Below are 22168 nucleotides of genomic sequence, written 5' to 3' on the forward strand. Positions count from 1 at the left end.
AAACTCATAGGATTACATTGGAAAGAGCAGAAAGTAAAAAGGAATACAGTTGCGCATATAAAAAAAACCAGTGCTACTTACACTAAAGTTAATATATTTTTGCTTTATGTGTCAAAATCCAAACGATTTATCATGATTAACAATAATCAATAAGCAACCTTTTTCCTTAAATGTTTAAAGAAAAAAATCACATGATTTTTGTAAAAACTTGATCTTTTATAAACTGAGAATCACGTATTTTATGTTTGAGCCAATTGAGTGAACTGAATATTGGGATAAAACGGGGCCTTTATTTGAGCATCCATCTAACAACAGAAATATTATCTCAGCAGAGCGAGTTACACCAGGGCTTCTATCCACACTTCAGTATTCTCCTTGTGAGAGGGTGTGTGTGTGTGTGTGTATTAGCAAAAACCTGGCAAGGCACTACATAAAACCAAAGAAAAGACAAGGGAAGTGGAGGGGAGCTGGAGACACAGAGAAAAGAAATGTTAGCTTTAGTAATTACTACCTCCACAGAGAAGCAGTGGAGAGGACAGTGAAGCAGGCGAACGCATGAAGGAGGCCCCGTGTGCAGATAATGATGGGGTATCATTGTAGTTCTGACAGTGTTAATCTCAGAGTGCCCCACAGTGTGTGTCTGTGTGCACCTCCTGTGAATGTAAGTGCTGCTGAGATGTATGGAGGTTGTTGAAGTTGTTGTTGACTCATTTTTGTACCAGAAAAACCATCCACCTGACAGTTTATAAAGCTCTGCCTACTGTCGCTGACTCACACAGCTTCTTGAACGCAACACAGAAGCTTCTTTTATTTGTAGAAGTATGGAGCAAAGCTGTTCTTGAACTGCCATCTCAGGTACCAGAACGTTTTAAAGCACTGCTTGGATCCGTTCACAATATAACTTGCCAGACAATGTAACCCAAGAAAACGACTACAGTACCAAGTATTCAGTTTTTGTTGTTTGAAAATCCATAACATTTTTGTTATAGATTCGCTGCTAACAATCTCCATCAAGAGTTTGAGACAACTCACAATCAGTGTTTTTCATTTTTGTCCTACTTTCAGAAATATTTTATGTCAGCTGGTCATTTTTTATGTTAATCGGGTTCTTAAGGTCATGTTACAGATTCTCAATATAGTAAAAGTCCGAGCATAGAATGAGACATTTTTAAAAAGCGGAATACTGGTTTTGGAAAGTTGGCAAATACCATTTATCACAACTGTATTTCACGAATACACCTAAAGTTCACCAAAGTACCAGCAATCGCACTTTTAGAACAAGCAGGAGAAGAGAAAGTCGCTAAAGATTGCTTAAACTTTATTTTTTTCATGCTCTATTTCATCCCACTTGAAGTCATTTAAGCTTTGTTGCTTACAGATTCTCCAACACAGGAGAAAGTGTTATGAATATGTATCAACGCAGCATATGGCAGCAGTAGCGCTGGGACTAGGTGTGTCCAGAAGGTAGACTGCTGCCAATGCATTATTCTCCATTTAAATTACCACAGTGAGAAGTGTGAGGTGTTCGCCTTGTGTCTTCGCATGGGGCAAAAAAGAAACCCAGTTCACGCAAACCAGCAGGAATCAGAGAGCTGTGATGAGCACACTTGTGAGCCAAGTGAGTTTCCTTGATTTGGTGATTTTTTATTTATTTTTTTTTTAGCAGGCTCAAACTTGGCCTACTCGCTGACACGAGCATGATTAAAAGCGATATTTCTGACACATTAGGATGCGCACAGGAAGTAACCTCCTCTAAAGCGTTCATTATTAGATGCATGACAGACCTGAATATTTATAAAATAGGTTTTAATAATTAATAGCAGCAATCTGCTCCCGTAATTCATCAGATTTGCACTTCAACAGAGTATCCGTTTTCACTTTAAAATAATAATAAGAGGAATATTAATGTTGCAGAAATGTAAAACGGGCAGCTGGTTTCAGCCCGGAAAGGTGAGTTCAATCCAAGTGCTTTAATCTGCCACATTCCAGATATTAAAAAAACAACAAAAAAGTCACATCCACACATATTTAAAAACAGTCAGTTGTTTGTGCTCAACAATTTAGTGAGAGGCTTTCTCATAAATGTGGCAAGTCATGTAGATAAAGATGCAGGAAACAAAGTGAGGTTGGTGTAGAATGCAAAAGTAGTCGCTGTGGTTTTATCAAAAGCAAATTTATTTGTTTGAGTCAACTTAGCGGCACTTCCTTTTGTATACTGAGACCCAAAATAGACAGCATTTTTCCCCTGCAAAGCAGCTTTGCTTGTTTCATCGTTTCACAGTCTTTTTTTTATATTCCCACCCACCTTTTTAATGTGAGTGTTGTTTTATCACACCTTCAAATTCAGCCATGCCACAGTCTTGCATCTACAGAACTCCCAGAAACACGGATGTTGCTGTTTTAGCTTGTGACTGTCATGTTTAGTTGGCATCAAACTTTTTTTCTGTAAAAGCACAACATTTTTGTTGCGCTTTCTACGGAACACTTTTTTTTCTCTTTTTTTTTAATGAGTGCGCACAAAACGCCAACGTGTTTTTCAGAAACACTGACGTGACCTGCAGCCACTAGACAGAGAGCTCCGTGTATGATGCCCTGCAGTCTACAACACTGCACACATGCATACATACACTTAATATTGGTCAAAGCCACTTTACATACAGTATATGTTTACAGTGGATTGCACTGCTACCCACATTTCCCCAACCACACAGACACGTAGAGGACTCTTGAAAATGTCTTATGTGTTCACAAATTGTTGTTGTCACTTCCATCCTGCCTGTCAGAGAAAGCAGCACATCACAAACCCAAGTTGTAGCAAAAACGAGCCACAGCCACAGGGTTTACAAAATCTAAATCCCACGAGCAGGAAGACATATTCTCTTCACTTCCCCTTGTAGCCACGTAAACAGCGGAGTTTGATCAAAAATTTAATAGCGCTGCATAAAAAGGAGAAGTGATTGGGCAGAAATTTACAGGAGAAAGCAATAAAAATGATTTTCTTTGATCATTTTTGGAAAGTCATAGAGGCTGCTCAGGCTGACATTTTTAACAGGCATTTTTGATTCATTGTCCTGCGTGTAAAGTCCAAAAGAGGAAAGTCTGTCAGGCAGAGCAAATGTTTTAATGGTAGCCAGGGATCGATGTTGTCAGCGCAGGCATCCTGTCTGGAAACACATGCTTTTTTTCTTTTTTTTCTTTTCCTAGTGGGTGTGGGATTTAGTGTCACCTCCTTCTTTCTTTTCAAGGAGAAAAAGGGAGGCAAATGGCATGGAGAAGAGGAGGTCAGCAGGATCTACAAAGATCACTGAAATAAATTGAATTAGCTGAGGAAACTTAAGACAATATTAAACTAAAAAAAATGGTTACAATATTTAACCAAAGCCTTGGAAATTAATTGCATTTGCAATATAATCCAATTTAACAGAACACAATTTTCAGATTGCAGAGGCACCCTGTTTTGGTTACATTACATTTAAACGAGTTTCTCCCTCCGGCCCATTAGGCGGCAGTAATGTGCTTATAGTCGGTTTGCGAGCTAGAAGCATGTCCTTCAACTAACAGTAACACTAAAGCCCTGAAACAAAAGATTAAGAAAAAGCAAGTCCTCAAGGTTATATAAACTCAATAAAACCATGGAGTGAAGCATTTACATGCTTGTGGTTAGTGCAAAACAAAATCAACATTTTGGTTGATTTAAAAAAACACAATTTAGATTTTTGGCTAAATCACTCAGCCCTAATTAACTCTATGTATATTATTATATTTGCACTTTTATTTCGTTTAAATACAAATTCGCTTTGTGAACACTTTTTTAAGAACCTTGAGCCTGCTGGTCAGTTTGCATCAGGTGGAAGTTGACACTAAAGATGACATTTATTTCTGTTAAAAAATATAAACAGTGAATCAGGTAGTTTTGTACCAATACCTACGTTACGTTTCCAAAAAAAATATATTCTTTTTATATATTTGTGCCAACATCCTTTTCCATTTGACATTTGTTACAACTGGGGATTATTTTATCTGAGAGGCTTGAACTTTTATCTATTCCACAAGGGATTGTTTTTTTTTGTTTTGTTTTGTTTTTTTTTTTTTTTTGTGGTAAGAAAGCTCAACCCTCAAGATTTTTATGTTAAGAGCGTTTAGTTTAAGATTTGTACCGTTGGGTTTCGTTAAAAGTTAAAAGATGGTTATCTTGCACCTAGTCCTGAAGGGGACGGGACCAAAACCGACTCTGACTTAAAACAACTCCTATCTCAAAAACCTCATAGGAGTTTACAAATACACCATTTTATTAACCTTAAAGTAATTGTCAAGGTGTATTTTAAGGCTAGAATAATTAATTACGCATGACATTTTAGAGGTGTTGTACCAACAATGATCTATCTGTGTGAAATATGTCTAAAAGTCTGCTTTGGTTTCAAGCTCTCTATAACTAACTGTTAGCTTTTTTATCCAGAAACATTTTATTAGAGCTATCTGCTGCAGGTACCATATTAACTACCTTGCTTTAAGATTTCTGAGCTATGTGTGTAAGCTACACATTTATTCACATGGCCCTTGTGTTTAAAACACAAAATCTAAAACACAACTTTAGTAGTTAAAGGACAAAAAATAAATATTAACTCTCTTTTCTTTTCCTACCTTCTACTTAGAAGCAACTCAAATCTGCTCATCATAACACCTCTCATAGCAAGAAGACTTTTTCACCAGTGCTTTTATTTCTTTTTTCTTTTTTTTCTTAACAGTCGAGGACCTTATATGCTGTCAAAATGGCTCAAGAGTCTTATTAAGGAAATGCCACAGCTCATTTCCTTGTAATTCAATTCATATGCTGTTGAAAGGGGGCATGTCTAAAGATCTAAACAGCCTTGCTTTTTAGGCTTTGCATTAAGGTTTATCTGTGAGGGCTTGTCATTGATTGACATTATCAGGCCTGACAGAGCCTCATATCAAGGTTAACCTCATGGACAAGAGTGCCATGCGTACGGACATGCAGAACGCTCGCCCCTCGCCCACACTCCAGTCTGGCCTAACTTCCTGGTGAGAGCGATGCCATGGGCATATGCCGTTTTCATCTGTGTGTGTAAGCCAGGTGGAGACTTCCAGTCTTAATTGATAACTAATGGAGCAGCGTGTGCTGAGTTTACCCTGGAGGATTGACGCTCTGAGTGTGCGCGTGCGAAGCGGTGAAGATAGCTCGCTGGGCTGTGGAAGTTCTGGAATCTGATGAATTAAACGTGGGCCCCGAAAATAATAATGATAACAATAACATGAAATGACACACAGCAGTCCTCCTGACCTCTTGGGTAAACAGGGCCCATTTTCCGCACTATAGGAAAAAACAGCCGTCTAAACGACACCATGTGAGTAAACATCTCCCCTCCTCCCTCCCAACAAGCCACTAAGGCAAAGAGAGATCCCCGTGACCAAAATACAACTGAAGCAGTTAATCTGTACAGATATTAGCTCAAGGGCCCTCGAGAGGTGCACCGCCGAGCCCCCTCTCCACTGTACTATACACCGCCTCACTCTCACGCCAGCCATGGGGGAGGGACACAGGGGTCGTCTGCTCATTTGCCGTGCCGGTTGGCTTATCAAATTGCACTCCTGGTGTCGTGAAACTGAACACAAGTCTCAAAACAAAGCAGCAAGAATAGATTTCCCCTGTTTCAGCCCTGTGGAGGGCACGGGGATTGTGCGAGCTTGTGTGTGTGTGTTTTTTTTTTTGTTTTTTTTTTCTTTAAAGCAAAAGTTGTCCCCTCCTGCTGCCACGCTCACAAATTAAGTCATCTTCTGGTGCCAGCTGGGAGTCCAGATTTGATGTACAATTTTAACAAGTTCGCAGAGCGTGCGGCAAATTACCCTGAGCAGCAAAGTGAATAAAAGTTGGCTGTTTTGGTGCGCCGCTGTCAGGATGATTCTTGTCACTCATGTCAAAGCATTTTTTTAACTCCCCTTTAACCATTTTAGATTGCTTGTCCTCTACTCTGGAAAAAAACCCATAATTACCCTGTTTGTGATTAAGCCGGAGGGCGGATTTGTCCTCAGATCTTAACTTTCCTGCCTGATTGCCCTCAAGTTCAGTGTCTTTCCTCCTCCATCTGCGCCCGAAATACACATTGTTTTCCTCACTGTATTGTCCCGTGCAGTTGGCCAGCGCGTCACCGTGGCCCTTTGTTGCTGCCTTTGTCCTGCAGTGCTGTGTTTGTTGTTTTTGCGCTGGCGTGACGGCAGCCTAGCGCATGGCTGAGGGCCTCCTGCGTTTTATAACAGCCTGCAAATTGAGCTGGAGTGAAACAGTCCAAACGGGTCCTTCAAGGTCAGAAAAACTGCAGACATCGCACAAGGTCACATTCTGATCTAAAAGCAATAAGTGTTTTATTGATGGGACAGAGGAAAAAAAAAACAAGCAGGCAGATGTGCAAGCAACTGATTAATAATAAAAGAGATGTGTGGGACATAGAGGGGGTACAGTAAGATGCTTTGTGTGTGTGTAGGTCGGTGTGTGCACAAGTTTTAAAACCAAGCATTGATCTTGTGCTTAAACCCATCATATCCAATAGAAATAAAGGGAGTTGAAAAAGGAAAGAACAAAATGTGCTGTTGGCAGTTTCCTGGGTGCAAGGCCTCTCTTTCATGCCTGAATCATTTCCTATCACCAGTGCAATTTGTGTACAGTGTGAAAGTACCGTTTTAACAAATACCATAACCAGCTCTGTTCTTCTGTTTTGACAGTAATCCACGTATCATATAATGTCATCAACAGCTTGTTTTATGACGCCGACAACAGTCAGCCGAGGTTCCTTTTTCCCCCTTTCAGTCTCTTTATGAACAATGTGCCTCTTGTATTTTACCTCCTGTACCACTATCCTTTTATGAAAATAAGCAGACTGCCATCATCTTTTATGTGGCCTTTATCATTTTTCTCTTGTTCTCCTTTTTTTCTCTCTCCTTTGCCTGTTTAGCTCCTATAAAAAAAGTATTTTCCATCTTACAGTTTCAAATAAAGATTTATATCAGTAAACAATCATCTGAATAAATAAAAAGTCTGTTTTAAATGAGGGTTTTATCATTTAAAGGCAAAGTTTGTTAAACCAAACTGAAGTGAAACTGTGTCTGATTTTATCAGGTGTAAAATTACAGCATTTCAGAGCCAGAATATTCATCATACAGCCGAATACGGTGTGGGTAGTGTTATGGTCCAGGGCAGCTTAGCTGCTTCTGGATCTGAGAGGACCAGAAATTCTCCTCTCTGTCAGAAAACCCTAAATGCCAATCTCCAGCAATCGCAGGTTTTAACCTAAAGTTCACACACTCTTTGGTTTAGCAACAGTCCACAGCTGTAAAAAGTGGCCTAGTTATGTTCTGAACATGAGTCAGACTAAGATCCCTTTGAAAAGGCCCTCCAATATGGCTTAATTAAAACAAATCTACAAAGAAGAGTGGCTAAATTCCTTGACATTGACATAAAAAGACTAAACACAAGGTATCAAAAAATAGATGTTGCTGCCATGGGGGGCATAACCAGTTATTAAGTTAAGGGGGCAATTTTTTTTCAACTATGGCCAGTGGGTTTGGATAGCTTTTTCTTTTAATCATTTATTCAACATTTGAAAACAACATTTTGGTATGTACTTTTTAAGGTCTGAAATTAGTAAATGTTACAAAATAGCATAAACAAACACTTTTTCACAGCACTGTGTACCTGCCCAACCTGCTAAGTGGGTATAGCTCAAAAGTGGATCAGTTGGGGGGAGATTTAGATATGAGGCACAGAAAAACTAATTCCCAGTCCCAGGGAAATCTGTTGGTTCAGGAACATAGTGTGGTACACGAGGGCTTAGAAATTCCCATATGCTTCGCAATTCCATATCACATACATTATCCTCCCCGCAATGAAAAAGCCACCATAAAAGTCCCCTTTTCCATTCCCCTCTCTTCATAAACTTTCCCTCAGACACACACCCCCTCCAAACCCCCATCTATCAACTAGTTGGCAATGGCATTGTTTTTAATCATCAGAACCTCAAAATTATTATTATCGCTTCTGATGCGGCAATTAAAACTTCAGGTCAGAGGCACAATGAGCGGTGATCAGCAGCCGAGCTGAGAAGTTTTAATTAGACGATCAGAACCATTAATGCACAAAAAAAAGGTGTGCGCTGGGAAATTAACGGGAACGTCTTAATCAGGGTTAGCGACTCCGAAGAGGAGTCAAGTGAACAGAGAGCAAAAAACAAATCATTTCCGCACCACTGGGACAAAACTCAATTAAATATGCATGCAGAAAAATGGAAATTTCTCCGCATCCGCTGCGCCGACTGTTAGAGAACTGTGGCAAAATCTCACGGCGGTGTCGGCAACATGCTTATTGTTATTCTTCTGTAATAAAAAATGAGAGAGGGGCCAGATGCTGGGGTCTGGGTGCAGCCGGGGTGGTTGTCCATCAGTAGCTTTCCGGTTGACTTGCTGGTGGCTGCTCACAGCTTCTCAGAAAGCAAAGATAGGGGGAAAACGTTCTCCGTTCTTGAGCCGTGAATTTATAAAAATAAAAACATTGTAATTTTGAAAGCATGTCTGTGTGTGTTTGTCTGTGATTTTCCTGAAATACGCAGGCGAGCACACAAACTCTGTCACACATGCATCTCCCTAGAGAGGCAGGGACATGAAAGGTTCACTGAGCTACACACTAGGAGCCTTGTCGATTAATCTGCTGAAGGCTCATGAAGTTATAACTAGACTTTTTCTTCTTTAAAAAAAAAAAAAAAACCCTGCTTCAACTCTTGGTTGCATATTGTAAAATAATCCTGAGCTAAACAGACATCTCCCAGACCTTGTTTGTATTAATTAATTTAAGATATTGCAGAGGGGGGTGGTTGGGTTGTCCCTGTGTCAGTCATGTTGGAACTCAGCAGGAATCTACAACAGGGTCTGTATCTCTGTTTGATTAGTTGAAGAGATAAGCTTCGGTTTAAACAGGCAATATCTACCTCTCATATATACAGAACCCCCCCTGTGTGCTCGCTTCATACCGACTGAAACTCTGCAGGGAGTTGGTCTGTTTATGGGGCAGCCTCGTTCCCTGAATGAACAACAAAATCAGGTTATTCCATTTTTCATGTGATGTTCCACAAGTTGATTGCATTCCAAAGTGCTTTCCCTATAAGGTGTTGCTGGTGAGGTTTTAACAACTACAATGAATTGTAATGTATGTTGTTTTTATTTTATTTTTTGGGGGGTTTGAGAGTTATGTTATGGGCCAAAAATGTTGGCAGGCCTTTGAATTCCACGCCCTGAGTCAACTTCATCTTTGAAATTTTGCTATAGATTTTAAACTTCCTTTAGGTCTGGACTTTGAATGTGCCAGTCTAACATAAAATGTGCTTTAATCTAAATCATTTCATTGTTTTCTTGCTTAGAATTTTTTTTCCTTCTGGAAGTTAAGCCTCTGCCTCTTGAGGTTTGCTACCAATATTCTTGAAGAAACTCATCCTCACAACATGATGCTGCCTCTACCATGTTTTACAGTGTGGATGGATGTTATTTACTTACTGGTTGACTTCTAAATTTAATTTATGGGGATCAGGATATGGTTATGAGCTCTTTTCAAATGGAGTTTTCAGTTTTTTTTGTCGAAACATTTTGAAAACCATGTACTATTTTCCTTCTACTTAATATTCATGCTATACCCTGTGTGAGTCAAAATAATGAAATATTGGAATATCTCAATTGCGCTTATAAAGTGATAAAATGTGAAAGATTAGTGCAATGTTTTTTTGGAATCAATGTACTGCTTACTTTTAAAAACCTAATTCGTATTCGGTTTGATAACAGTGTATCCTTGCACAAATAGTGCTATTCTAACAGCAATACTAGGATTTTGACTGAGCATGATATTCTGGCACATGATCAGACATTCTGCATCAGAACCCAAACATACCTGTGGGGCTTGGAGAGCTATGCAACAGAAAATGTGCGGTAGACAGATCTGAATGTCGCAAGCTGAGAATAAACAGCTCTAATGGTCCTATTTTTGACCAAACATACATAAAAAGAACGCTGCCGTCATGTGAAAGGATTCAAAATACCTAGGTTGACTTTTTCCTCATTTTTTGGCCTTTTACAGACACTGCTCGGCTGCTCCTCTTTGTAGCCCTGCTCTGTTTCCAGTAAAAATAATGTCACAGTTAACATAAGCAGCTGGAAAAATTACTTTCAGCTGTTGTGTTCTAACCTGCCTGTGTTTTTTTTTTTTTTTCATCTCCCAGTGCTTACTGAGGTGTCTCCTCCTTGACAATTAGCACACTGGGCTAAAACAGGGTGTAAATAATGTCCGATGCGTGTGACAGTGTTGTTTTTCTTTCTGATATTCATTAATAAGGCAGAATGCTTACTGGACTCCAGGAGAGGTAGGAGGATCTGGTCCCAGGGGGAGAAGTTGTTCTTTCATGTAGGTCCCTGCAGATTTTATCTCATTGTATGCTATCATGCACACAAACGACTTGAGGTAAACAGCTTAGCGTTTCCATAGCAATCCTTACTGTAAGCAATAGGGAAAAAAGCTGCTGTGGACAGAAACCAAAAGCATAAATAATAGTTTGCTAGGGTTTAATAAAATGCTGAACCGTGGCATGTTCCTTCCACAGGGAGCATATTCAGTATTTAATTTGTTTTAAATTGTTTTTTAGGTTTCAAAAGGTAGAATTATCAGTAATGTCCACTTTTTAGGCCTGTTATATGCTCAGCAGATGCTTGTAACCCACTAATGCTTCTTGCTATAAACAGAAAGAAACAGCCTACAGAAATAGGCACAAATGGAAAGAATCCCTTTTGAGGGGTCATTTCCTACAAGGAGCCTAAGATTGCCGAACAAAGGAAGTTGGTTGTTAAAGCACAATATAAAGAAAAGTTTGCAGCAAAAGGAACACCCAAATGACCTTAACCTTCCTCTAGAGTTATTTCTGGGGGGAAAAAAGTGTTTTTTTTATTTATGTCTTCCTCTTCCTTATGGTTTTTGCAGCTGATGCTTTTCAGATTTTTCGTCTTTTTAAAAGCTGACCCCTTTCACCCCTTTCCCCTCCCTCCACCTGTAATTGTCTTAATACCAAACTGCTTGGTAATGCGTATCTGTGTACGAGGCCCTGAAAACTGTATAACTCCTGAGAGTCATTGTTTCAAAGAGGAAGCCCGCAGTGTAAATACAGTAACCGAGAAAGCATGTGTGGGTAGCGCGGGGTTCATTGTCTGGCGACGGGGGTGATCAGTAAACTGCTTCAAATTGCATATCCTCAAATGATTCCACAGCTTTGCGAAAGGAAAATGAAAACAGGATTTTATGTTGCTCCAATGTGATTTACATAATGCCGACGGGGGCTCACACATGATTATGCTTGGCTTTATGGCTGGGGGGGAAATGAAGAGGCACGTACTCATTGATAGAGAAAGTGGATTGAGTCTTTAAGGTGGAACTTTGCTTCCTCATATATTGCACATTTTTCTATGCAGAAATGACAACTGCTTAAATCAGCATTATGGTTATCAAAAAATAACGTGTCTATGATCAAACATCAGTGACAAGGACAATGTCTGCTGCAGCTGTCCCAAGACTCCCTTGCAAAAGTCTTTGTGCCGCTTTAATTTTTTCATATTTTGTCTTGTTGCAAAAGCATCACTATATGTATTAGGATTTTATGTGATAAACTAAGGTTTGTAGAAACATAAAGAAAAAGAAAACATTATCATCTCTTCTTTTCTACCACTAAACATCTGGATAGTGTGGCATGTATTTGTATTGGGGCTATATTTATCTGGGGTGGCAGCATCATGCTGCTGGACTGCTTTCTGATGTAGGCACAAGAAAATTTTTAAATTGATAGAAGATCGTCTTAAATTGAGCACAACCCTGGAAGAAAAGCTGTTTCACCTTCTAGTAGAGCTCTCATCCTCCTGGTTAAGATCTCAAAAATGTGTGAAAAATTTAAGCTGAATGAAGATTTTTTGCAAGGCATTGTTCTTTATTTAGTAAAAAGAAGCATAGCGGTTTGTTACAATCCCAAATATTCCTTTTTTTTTTTTTTTTATTTCATATATCTCAATCATCTCATGTTCGGAAAAATATTCAACAATAACCTCTGCGAAAATGCCTTTAGAAGGTGAACTTTGGTAGCTCAACGAATGAAGTGAAAGGTAACAGAGTGCATTTTCTGCCCTAAAAAGGCAGTTCTGAATATGGAATGTCACAGGCAGCTGTTCCTCCCTCATCAGAGGACATGTTATAAAGATAGCCCCACTTGGATTGAAATAATGCCACCCATTCCTGCCCCAAAGCACACTCTGTCATGTGCTATTGTTCAGAGAGGCTCCATTAGGAGTAAAAAAAAATGTCTGGACCTGTGAGGATACATAGCTTATAATTAAGTAAAGATACAGAAAATAGAAGCACTATAAGGTTTTCGTTATCTATCTGACATTTTATTCACTTTCCGGCAAACTCTCTATATTTCTATATTTCACCAAATGCCTAAAAGCGCTAAGCGTTTTCACTCTTCGATCTTGACAGCTTAAACGCTGAGCAGCCCCCCTACTCAGTGTCAGGTCCACAGCCTCTCGAGGTGAGAGTGAAGATAACATTTCACAGTGTCTATATAGCACTGTCATGTGGAGGATTATGTAGCCATGTACAAGCTGCTTGTAGTACTGTAGGGGGTCTGATACCCATCTCCCTGTGGTTTAGGCTGCCTGAGCTGTTGTTCTCTGTTTTTCCACTGTGTTAAAACCTGACCAAAAGTGGAACGAGTCCTTTCCATCGGTTGCTGCTGTTTTTTCAGACATTATTGGGGGGAAATGTTATCAGCAACTGCTGCTTTCTGTCTCGCTTTTTGACTATTGTAGTGCTCAACATTGGTCTGAACAAACTTAACTGTGGTAATCCTTAAAGAAGACCTGACTCATATGTTGATGGGTGTGTTTTGCTCTTGTTACATTTCTATCTTTTTCTCTCTTTTTTTTTTCTTTTTTACAGCTGAGAGGAGTTTATGCACTGAAACGACCTCAGGAAAACCCAAGATGGCCGCCAAAAGGAAAGGTGGCCTAAAACTCAATGCTATCTGTGCCAAGCTCAGCCGCCAAGTGGTGTTCGACAGCAGTTCCCAGAACGCAGAGGGAGATCAGAGTGTAGCAGAAAACAGTGAGCGTGGCAGTTCCTACTATGATGACAACGAGACCAACTTTCCCGAAAGCCTAAACCTCAGCCAGAGCCTCGAGGAGGACCAGAAGAGACGGGAGGCCATCGAGAAATGGGTCAACGGCGAGTATGGGGAAGAGCCACCGGCTCCCGATGAGGAGCAGGAACATGAACTCAGAGTCAGCAATGACGAAGATGGCCCTCCTGAGGGTGTCTACATGGTACAGCCTAAAGGCTGCAGTGATGAAGAGGACAATGGTGAGGAGCCTGAAGCCACGGTGGGCTCTCAGGATGGTAGTTACCCAGACGACAAAGAACCCGAAGAGAAAGCTCCAAAGGACAACAGCTACATACCACCAAGTGAGGCCCAGACTCGCCAAGCAAGTTTCTCCTCACCAGGTTTGTTTTACCCGTCATCTATAACTTGTAGGGCTGAGATCAATAAATGTTCTCAATAATGACTATTTGCTTAAAAAGCATTAGGAAGTTAAAAAAAAAAAAAGAGCCAATTTCATCATGCTTAGTAGGTAACCATTTGTCATTCATAGCTTTTTATGCAATGTCTGCAAATGATATGCACCTCTATCTGTTATATTGTTCTACCCAGTGCCATAAGTACTGCAAAATAACTATATGCTATCATCCAGCACAACAATATCAACTCAACATGGAAACAATTCAAAAATATCTGGCTTACTTTAAAATAAGAGTCCAAAAGGTTAAGAAGTTCAAACATCACTCATATAAATCACTTATTGGATAATCCTCTGCAAGACAAACTTAATTTGAACGAAAGGTATTGCCAGATCCTGAGCCATGAGGTGACATTAAACTCTGTTTGATGTTTTTTATGTTCAGTGTTTTTGTATTTGTACAATTCAATTTTACTTCCATGATGGCTTTCACTCCATAGTACTAAGGGACAAAGGCTTTGATAAAGGAAAAGAAAGGTGACATTGCCACACATCCACATAAGCTTAAGTGGGCCCATTATTAGAAAGAGGGGCTCTAGAGTTACAGTATGAATAGCCAATGACATTATTACTCTAAAGACAGCTTCAGCAGGCAGCTCAAGGGGGAAAGCGGGAACTTGTTTGAGGTATACTGTATGAAAAAAACGTAATTCATAAAATGTGGAAGGCTGATAAGGCCGGGCCTTAGAACATTCTCAGCAGCTAAGGGCCAAGAGCACATGGTAGGGCCCGGCTAAGCTTCATATTACACCCAGGATTACATACTGAGTCTTTGATTTTTTTTCCCTAAGCTCACTAAACTTAGCCACTGCCTCAAGCTCCTCTCTTACATGGAGGTACGTGCTTTTTTTCTGCAGCTGTTAAATCCCAGCGATCAGTTGTCAAATAGTCAGTAACGCTGCCGTGGACTTTTTCGTTTTTTTTCCTAACCAATTTTTCTCAGATTCCTCATACAACGAGCCCTTGTTGTAAATGACTCATAATGGCCCTTGTTTAATTGTGACATGATGTTCCCTTTGTATTAGTCACTGATTATCAGACTGATAAAACCAGCGGGGAGAAGAGTTAACAGCACCAACAGTCTTTTGGAAAAGTGCTGTTTACAGTTGCACACTTTGTGACCCTTGAAACTAAACGCTCTTTAAGAGAGACCGGCCTTGTGTCAGTGAAGTTAAAACACAGAGCTGTAAAAAAGGAGAAAAACACACACACCAACACACTCAGCTAGGTTATAAGAATAGATAAAACCAGTTTCACACAGAGAGGAGAGAAAAAAAACAGCAATTTGCAGGTTAAACCGGTTGTTGTGGTGCAAAAACAAGTTTTGTTTTGCGCTCCCTCGCCTCGGTTGAACAGTTTTTCGGGCTCCTATCTAGGTTTAAGTGTGCGCCTCAAAGTCGCATCACACGTACTCCCTTTTTTTGTCATCGCCTCTACTTTCTTTTTTTTCAGCGTTTTTTCACTGAAAGTGCAGCAGCCGCTCTGGCCACAGTTAGAATTGGGGGCAGGGGCTTCTGAGAAAACAGTGCAGGCTTCATTTCAGAGGCTAAAGAAAAAAAAGATGGTGCTTTGTGGTTTTAATTAGTCATTTTGTTTATTTCATGCCTTAAAAGGACCACGTCTGTAAATATGTTGAACTATTGTGAGTCAGGTTTACTCCTTTCCCCCTGCGTTGGCTCCCTTCTTTAAACCTTACAAGAAAGCCAGGCATTTGAAGGCAGCATGGAGAGAGAGCACCTCGCATCACTCACAAATCTCATCTTTAGAGTGTTGCTGTTGTTGTTGTTTTTTTTCTTCTTTTTATTCCTGAGTTGCTCTTTGTTGATTGTAACTAGGGCATCTATACTGCCATGTTTCTGCTCAGCTCACAATTAAAACATTTTTCCTCCTCTCTCCCCCCATTTCTTTCCATCTCTCTCTCTCTCACTTTTCTCGCTGCTGTCTTTCAAAGGCTGATGTGGAGTGCACATAATTATGCATATAAACATAGTGGCTTAATTATCTCTCACAACATCAGTGACAATGTAATTAACAAACATTGCAAGATCAATGAGAGAAACTGCGACCTTCAAAACATTTAACTCCTCACATCGAGGCATCGCACGGATTTCCTATCAGTGCGAAACCCCAGAATACTATTCCTAGATAATTTAGATGTCGCATTAGAGCCCTCTTAAGCCAGTCAATGGGAAAAAAAACAACAACAATGAATTAAAAACTATGAAACAAATGATAGAGATGCTGAGAGCGATGGATCAAACAGCCTTGACCATGACTTCCATTTGCAATTCTGGGTTCACCCTAAAAGGTTATAACTCATTTCAAGCTATTTCAAAGCCCCCTCCCTCTATTTACTGCCTGTTAATTAACTGAGCAAACAGGGTGGAAGTTTTAAGCTCCACACATTTCTCTTTTTTTGTGTGCGTATGACAAATTACATCAAACAAATGTACATAACGTCATTTATTCTATGCAACTCTTTATTAGCTCAGCCACTGTCTGTTTAAAAAAGTGCAGAGGCAAACTAATTCACTGATATGAGCATAAATAGCTTTGTAAAAAAAAACTATGTTAATATTGTATTAAAATAATATTAAAATTATGACAGGATAAAAGAATTTACGTTGATAAAGCTGATATGGCTTTTTGAAGCCAGACATTTTAACCAAATGTCTGCACAGCTGCCCTTCAGATTAGTCCATTTATAGCCGCCGGCTTCCATCTTTATCATCAGTGACACCTTCAGCCTCTTGGTGCAGAGGACGCTGAGGCCATGCCACACACCAATAACCATTTTTGGGCAGCAAATGGAGATATAATGCCCATCTGTTATCATATCTGTGAGGGAAAATGTGGCCTAATTGCCTCAAATATAGACAAGGCAGGCCTGTGAAGCGTTTTGGATTGTGAAGTGTTGAGATTAGGAGCTGCTTCCTTTCTACTAGAGAGAGTGCAGATGGAAATGTCAAATGGATTTAAGCAGAAGAAAAAGAAGATTATTTAGATTTTAATTCACATTTTTTCCTGAGAAAAAGGGCTCAAGTTGGGCCCTGATCCGCATGCAATGTAGTTTCCCTCCTGATTTCATGTGACATTATTAGGAGGTAGGTGGCAGTTGAGCAGACTCGTTTACATGTGGTTTTAGAAAAATTATCTCCAGACAGGACCAGTTATATATCCTTCAACTCCAGCAATTTGCCTTTCAGTGATAGTGCATCATACAACGCGACCAATTTCTTAACAAAAAGAATTATAAAAATAAAATACTTCTGACTAAACGGCTATCTAGCAACTTGGTTTGATAAAAATAAAATCTGTGCATTCCTTTTTTTATCATTTTGGCATTTTGTCATATAAAGACCAAAAACTGCAAAGGAATTTTAATGTTAAAGTACTTGTTTATCTTCTTTGAATCTGAATCTTAAAAAGGTATGGTATGAACTTGTAGTGACCCTCTTTACTCTGATACCACAGATAAAGTGTGAGAGTAACACAGATTTAAAAGTTTGAAGTGTTAATATAGACTGGTGTAGCTTTAAGTCTTTCCACACCTTAATGAATGAAGTGGCTGCATTGAATTTTATTTAGGGGTATCAGAGTAAGCACCACACCAGCTTTGTTCCATAACTACCGGTACCTTATATTTAGCTCCATCCATCTTCCCATCAAGTCTAACTGGCTTACTTACCCAGCATTGGAGAGAACCTTCCCTACAGTATGATACTGCCACCACCGTTTTTACAATATGCAAATGTTGTATGTAGACTTCCTTCATAACTATAAACGCTAACATTAAATTAGATGCAAGTGGTGTTGTCTTCATTAATTGGGTGAATTCTAAAAAGGAATTAGTTTGACTGTAATTTATTTAAGGGCATCAGAATAAATGCACAAAAATATGACATGCTTTTAATGAAGAAATGTAATGTAAAAATATGTATATGTATATTCCTAGTTATGACCTACTTTGTGAAGGGCTGTGACCCAAAATGAAAAAAAAAACACTGGTATGTGGTTGTTTTTTGGAAAATTGCAAAATTTATATTAAATAAGATTATGAATACTTTGCAAGGCACTCTCTTTAAATTGATGTTAAAGTAGTTTTATTTTGAGACTCTTAGATCTATGGGTGGGACTGCCCTAACTCTGGAGCAATATGATATACTGCATGTATAGATGGATGGATATGATATGGTGGGACTTGAGACGCCCTTACAAATACAAACCAATAATATCCAACCAAGAGAATTCTGACCTTTTTTTATATCCATATTGACTCCTTCAAAAGTACGCCCAATTATGTTTAATGCCATCAATAGTGGTCAAAGAAAAATGTAAATCTGAGATCCATTCTTAAACTGCATGGTTGTATTTACAGAGTGTCATTGTGGTTTTAGTACATGTGAAAACACAATAGATTTGACAAACTGATCTGTGGCAAACTTGCAGGTATTTCCTCTCAAATATCTGATCTATTTCTCTTAAAAGTTTCATGGCACTTCGATCCACAGGATCCTATTTCATACCGACCCACAGAGTAGAGAAACAACCCCAGCCGTGGCAAGTGGAAATTTAGGGATTATTTTACATGCTGCGCAGGGGATGTGAAGAGCAGGGCCCAGGGACTGATTTAGCAATAACTGAGAAATATGAGACAAGAACAGAAATATTTGCGTATTAATTACTTGAGATGGTAGGCGGTGCTACCTCCTGCCAGCCCATGTGTGCTCTGGTGATGAAAACAGCAGTAAAACAAATTTTTAAAAAAGGACTTTGGACCTCTTCCCTGTGACCGTGCCAAGTCAGTGATTCAGTAAAGGAGGTCGAACATAGCGCTGCTGAAATGATCATCTGTTTTCAGATCCTGCCTAATGTGCAGAGTTACTCAAAAGGAGACTTTTGGAAATGACTCAGATCTACAAAGGCAACAAGGCTACCCCTCTGCCCCTATTCCTTTTTCTTTTTTTCTTGTTGCTCCTCTCTGTCTCCCTTTTATCTCTGCACCATTTCCTTCTCAAGAGATCTTTCTCATGCAGAGATTGATCCGTTCACTGCTTTTGGAGCCAAACCTTCTTTTTCCCTCTGCCACTCTCTAACCTGAATCGTACTTAATGAGGCAGAATTAATCTCTACATAATGCAATTAAACTATACATTGACTGTATTCTGCCTATGTCCTTGGGGAATCCAATTTAATGGAGTTCTTAAGTAAAAATGTTTTGGTTCATAAATGGAAAAAAAATTGTTCTTTGCAAAGTAGAAGGTCACAAAATAGTCAAATTTGGACAAGTTTTTAAAACATTAATAAAGAGATTTTTATTTATACTCTTTGTGTTTTACTTATATATTTGGAAGGGAAAAAAAGCCTGGGGATGTAAATGTGTAAAAATTAACTTTTATGTGGTACAGAAGCCCAAAATTGGAGACAGACAGAACAAATGAGAACATCATTCAAGTAAGGAAATTGTGTTTTGATTTTATTATGTGGGGAAATGTTTTTTTTTTTTTTTTTTTACAAATGTTTAGAGTCCGAATAAGGTGGAGTATGGCATATAAGAAAAAAAAAAAAAAACAGGCTTAGTTTTTATCTTGACCAACAAGATGTTTTAAATGTCTAAAGTAAAAAATAAAATAAATAAGAAAAAGTTTGTTTATCATACACAATCTTTGGTACAGTTACCTGCAAATTTTGCAGGACTGACATAGCAAGCAAAACAGGAAAAGCCTGAGGCTGTTTGTTTGTAGACATAATTTCACAGACATATAGAGATGTTGCTGCACGCACTGCAGGCAAACCTTTCCTGTTGTTTGATTTGCTATCCTTCCATTATTACAACAACAATACCTTTTTTTAGACATATTTTAATGATTAAAAGAGTAATTTGGTCAATTTGTTCAAAGCAAACCTATTTGTTGTGCAAAATATTTCTTGTTCTCTCTTGAACAAGAAAAATAGTGGTAGACTGTTTTAGACACAACTAACCAAATAGGAATATATGACATAAGTAAATACATTATCATTTATATTTATTTTGGTTTTGGTGTGAGCTTATAATAGTTATACATATATACTTTTGAAAGGACCAATTTTAGGTGTTGAACTATATATATATATATATATATATTTTACCATTCTTTTATTTTCTTTTGTGCAGGAGAAGCTTCAGCCCTACGTGACTATGCTGTCAACACCATGAATAAGTTTCTTGGCATGTTTGGTTATGATGACCAGCAAGTAAGGGATGAGGTGACCAAGAAGATCAGCTTTGACAGCCTAAAAGCTGCTACCTCAGACCCCTCGTCCCTCAGCAATGCAGACGACTCTCGCAGCCCTCGCTTCTCCAAGTATGAAGAGTACATCCGCAAGCTAAAGGCTGGTGAGACCCCCCCTTGGCCCATGCATGCTTCCCCACCTAAACCAGATGACCTCAACGCTAAACTGGCCCAAGAAAAGAGTGCTTCTATGCTTCAGAGCTCTGGGTGCCTACCGGGGGCAGAGGGACAGATCTACCCCTCCAGCCTGGACCACAAACAGTCGGTAACACCTCAACTGGGTAATTCTCAGCCACCCAACTCATCCCATGTGCAGAGCATGGCCTCCAGAGCCTCAAAATATGACTTCTTCATTCAGAAGCTAAAGATGGGCGAGAGCTTGCAGCAACAGAACGGCAATGCTTACAAGCGACCGTCCAAATACGATCTGGAGAACGTCAAGTTTCTGCACTTGTTCAAACCCGGTGAGGGCAACCCTGACATGGGCGGTGCTATCGCCTTCAAGACTGGTAAAGTGGGCCGTCCATCCAAGTATGACATCCGAACAATTCAGAAGCTGATACCAGGGAATCCAGAAACTTCTCTGATTCCTAACGTCTTGGCTACGGCACAAGGAAACCCAGGAGCTCCTGGGGTCCCTGCTGTGGGCTCAGCTGGTGCCACCATTGCCCCGGGGCTTACAATGGACCAGGCTGGACACATAAGTTTCAACGCAGCTGATTATATAAAGTCCAGCTTTTCAAAGACCGACTCTATAACCACAGGCACCGTGTCCTCAGTGAAGTAAGTCTGTTCATTGTGACATCAAAAAACATCTTCTCTTTCCTTTTCATTCAGTCAAAACCACATTTAATATAGGTAATTGAATGGCGCATTATTCTGATAAACCCGAAATGAACCATGGTTTCAACCATCTTGAAACAGCAAAGGAATTCCTTGTTAAAATATTTCAGGATCTTCTAATGCAGGACTAAACTGTTTGGTTAGTTTTTACTATCCTAAACTACCTCTGCAATATTTTGCAGCACTACTAAAGTGTGTCTAAGCCAAACATGTTTATTAGTTTAGATTTTACATTTTTCCTAAACAAAAAAAATAAATATAGCTGCAGCTTTCTCTAAGAGGATTTGCTGTTTCATCCAAGTAATGAATGTCTGTATTTTACATTTAAAGTTTTTAATAAAATCAGAGTCAACAAAATAAAAGCTACATGGATTTCTCTTTTTAGAAAAATGGTCATGAGCAAACAAAAGGCCTCCGTCTATCATATGCACACATACATGCCAGAAAGAGAATATGTAAAAACCCCCTCTCTTGTCACTAAAAAACTTTTTATGGCATATCTAAATGCAAAAGAAATTCATACTTTTATAAAATAGCCCAATAAATGTACACAGGACTTTAGTTTGAATTTTTGTTCACAAATCCTTTGCAAAATGGGTCATGAAATTGAGAAAGAAAAACAACTGTGTAGATCAAGTTTGGGTGTGGTGGGACTAAATAGATATGTGGTTTATCAAGAAATTGAGGAACAAGAATAAAAGAAAATGTAGCATTGCTGACTGGAACTCAGTGAAACTATACTCCGAAAATGTGACTTATTTGGCTTGATATGTACTTCACACTTTTCAAGGCATTCAGATGAAAAAAATACACAAACTAATTCTCAATTCTCCTGTGAAGAATTTGACAAAAAGTGAAATTTTAGGACCTATTTAAAAAAAAAAAAAAAAAAAAAAAAGGTAAAATTATCCTGTTTTTTATGCATCTGATTCTTAGAAGTTCCTTTCTACAAAAATTCCTTGTACACATATTACATAAATAATTCTCGTTTAAATTTGACTAATAAAATTGAACAATTTAAAATACAAAAGTCTGTTTTCTTTGCACCACTGGTCTTTGAGTAGAGACCCCTCAGAGCTAATGTGATGCCCACATACACTTTAACTGCTTCTGTGAGTCAGTTAGCCGAACGCAAAGGTAATTGCTACCTCCGTGGTGTGAAACAGCGCATAACGCCCAATATATCCACGACATTATGAGCTGCGAAGGCGCATGAAGTGTTTACTCGCCGTAGCACTCCGTGGAGACTGATTTAGCACAGTCATCGCAAAGTGACTGACTTCTTTCGTTTGGCTAGGGTGTAACAACTCTCCCTTTAATTACTTTGGAGCCACTGCTAACCTCCCGGTGAGTCGCTGGGGCTGGCTCAATGTTGCCTGATGAGGGCACTTTAAAGG

General features: G+C 39.2%; 1 protein-coding gene across 11 annotated transcripts in view; it reads left to right on the forward strand.

Moving 5' to 3' along the window:
• casz1 (castor zinc finger 1) overlaps positions 1-22168 on the forward strand; it is a 241870-nt gene that overhangs the window by 187389 nt on the left and 32313 nt on the right. For all 11 annotated transcript variants that reach the window (XM_015378156.1, XM_015378155.1, XM_015378154.1 and 8 more), the window contains 2 exons: positions 13022-13582; positions 19811-20711. In XM_015378156.1, coding sequence (XP_015233642.1) covers positions 13066-13582; positions 19811-20711 — 1418 coding nt within the window. In that variant the 5' untranslated portion in view covers positions 13022-13065. The remainder of the gene's footprint in view (positions 1-13021; positions 13583-19810; positions 20712-22168) is intronic.

The sequence above is a fragment of the Cyprinodon variegatus genome, unplaced genomic scaffold (assembly GCF_000732505.1).
Source record: "Cyprinodon variegatus isolate N-32 unplaced genomic scaffold, C_variegatus-1.0 Scaffold165, whole genome shotgun sequence".
Taxonomy (NCBI): Eukaryota; Metazoa; Chordata; class Actinopteri; order Cyprinodontiformes; family Cyprinodontidae; genus Cyprinodon; species Cyprinodon variegatus.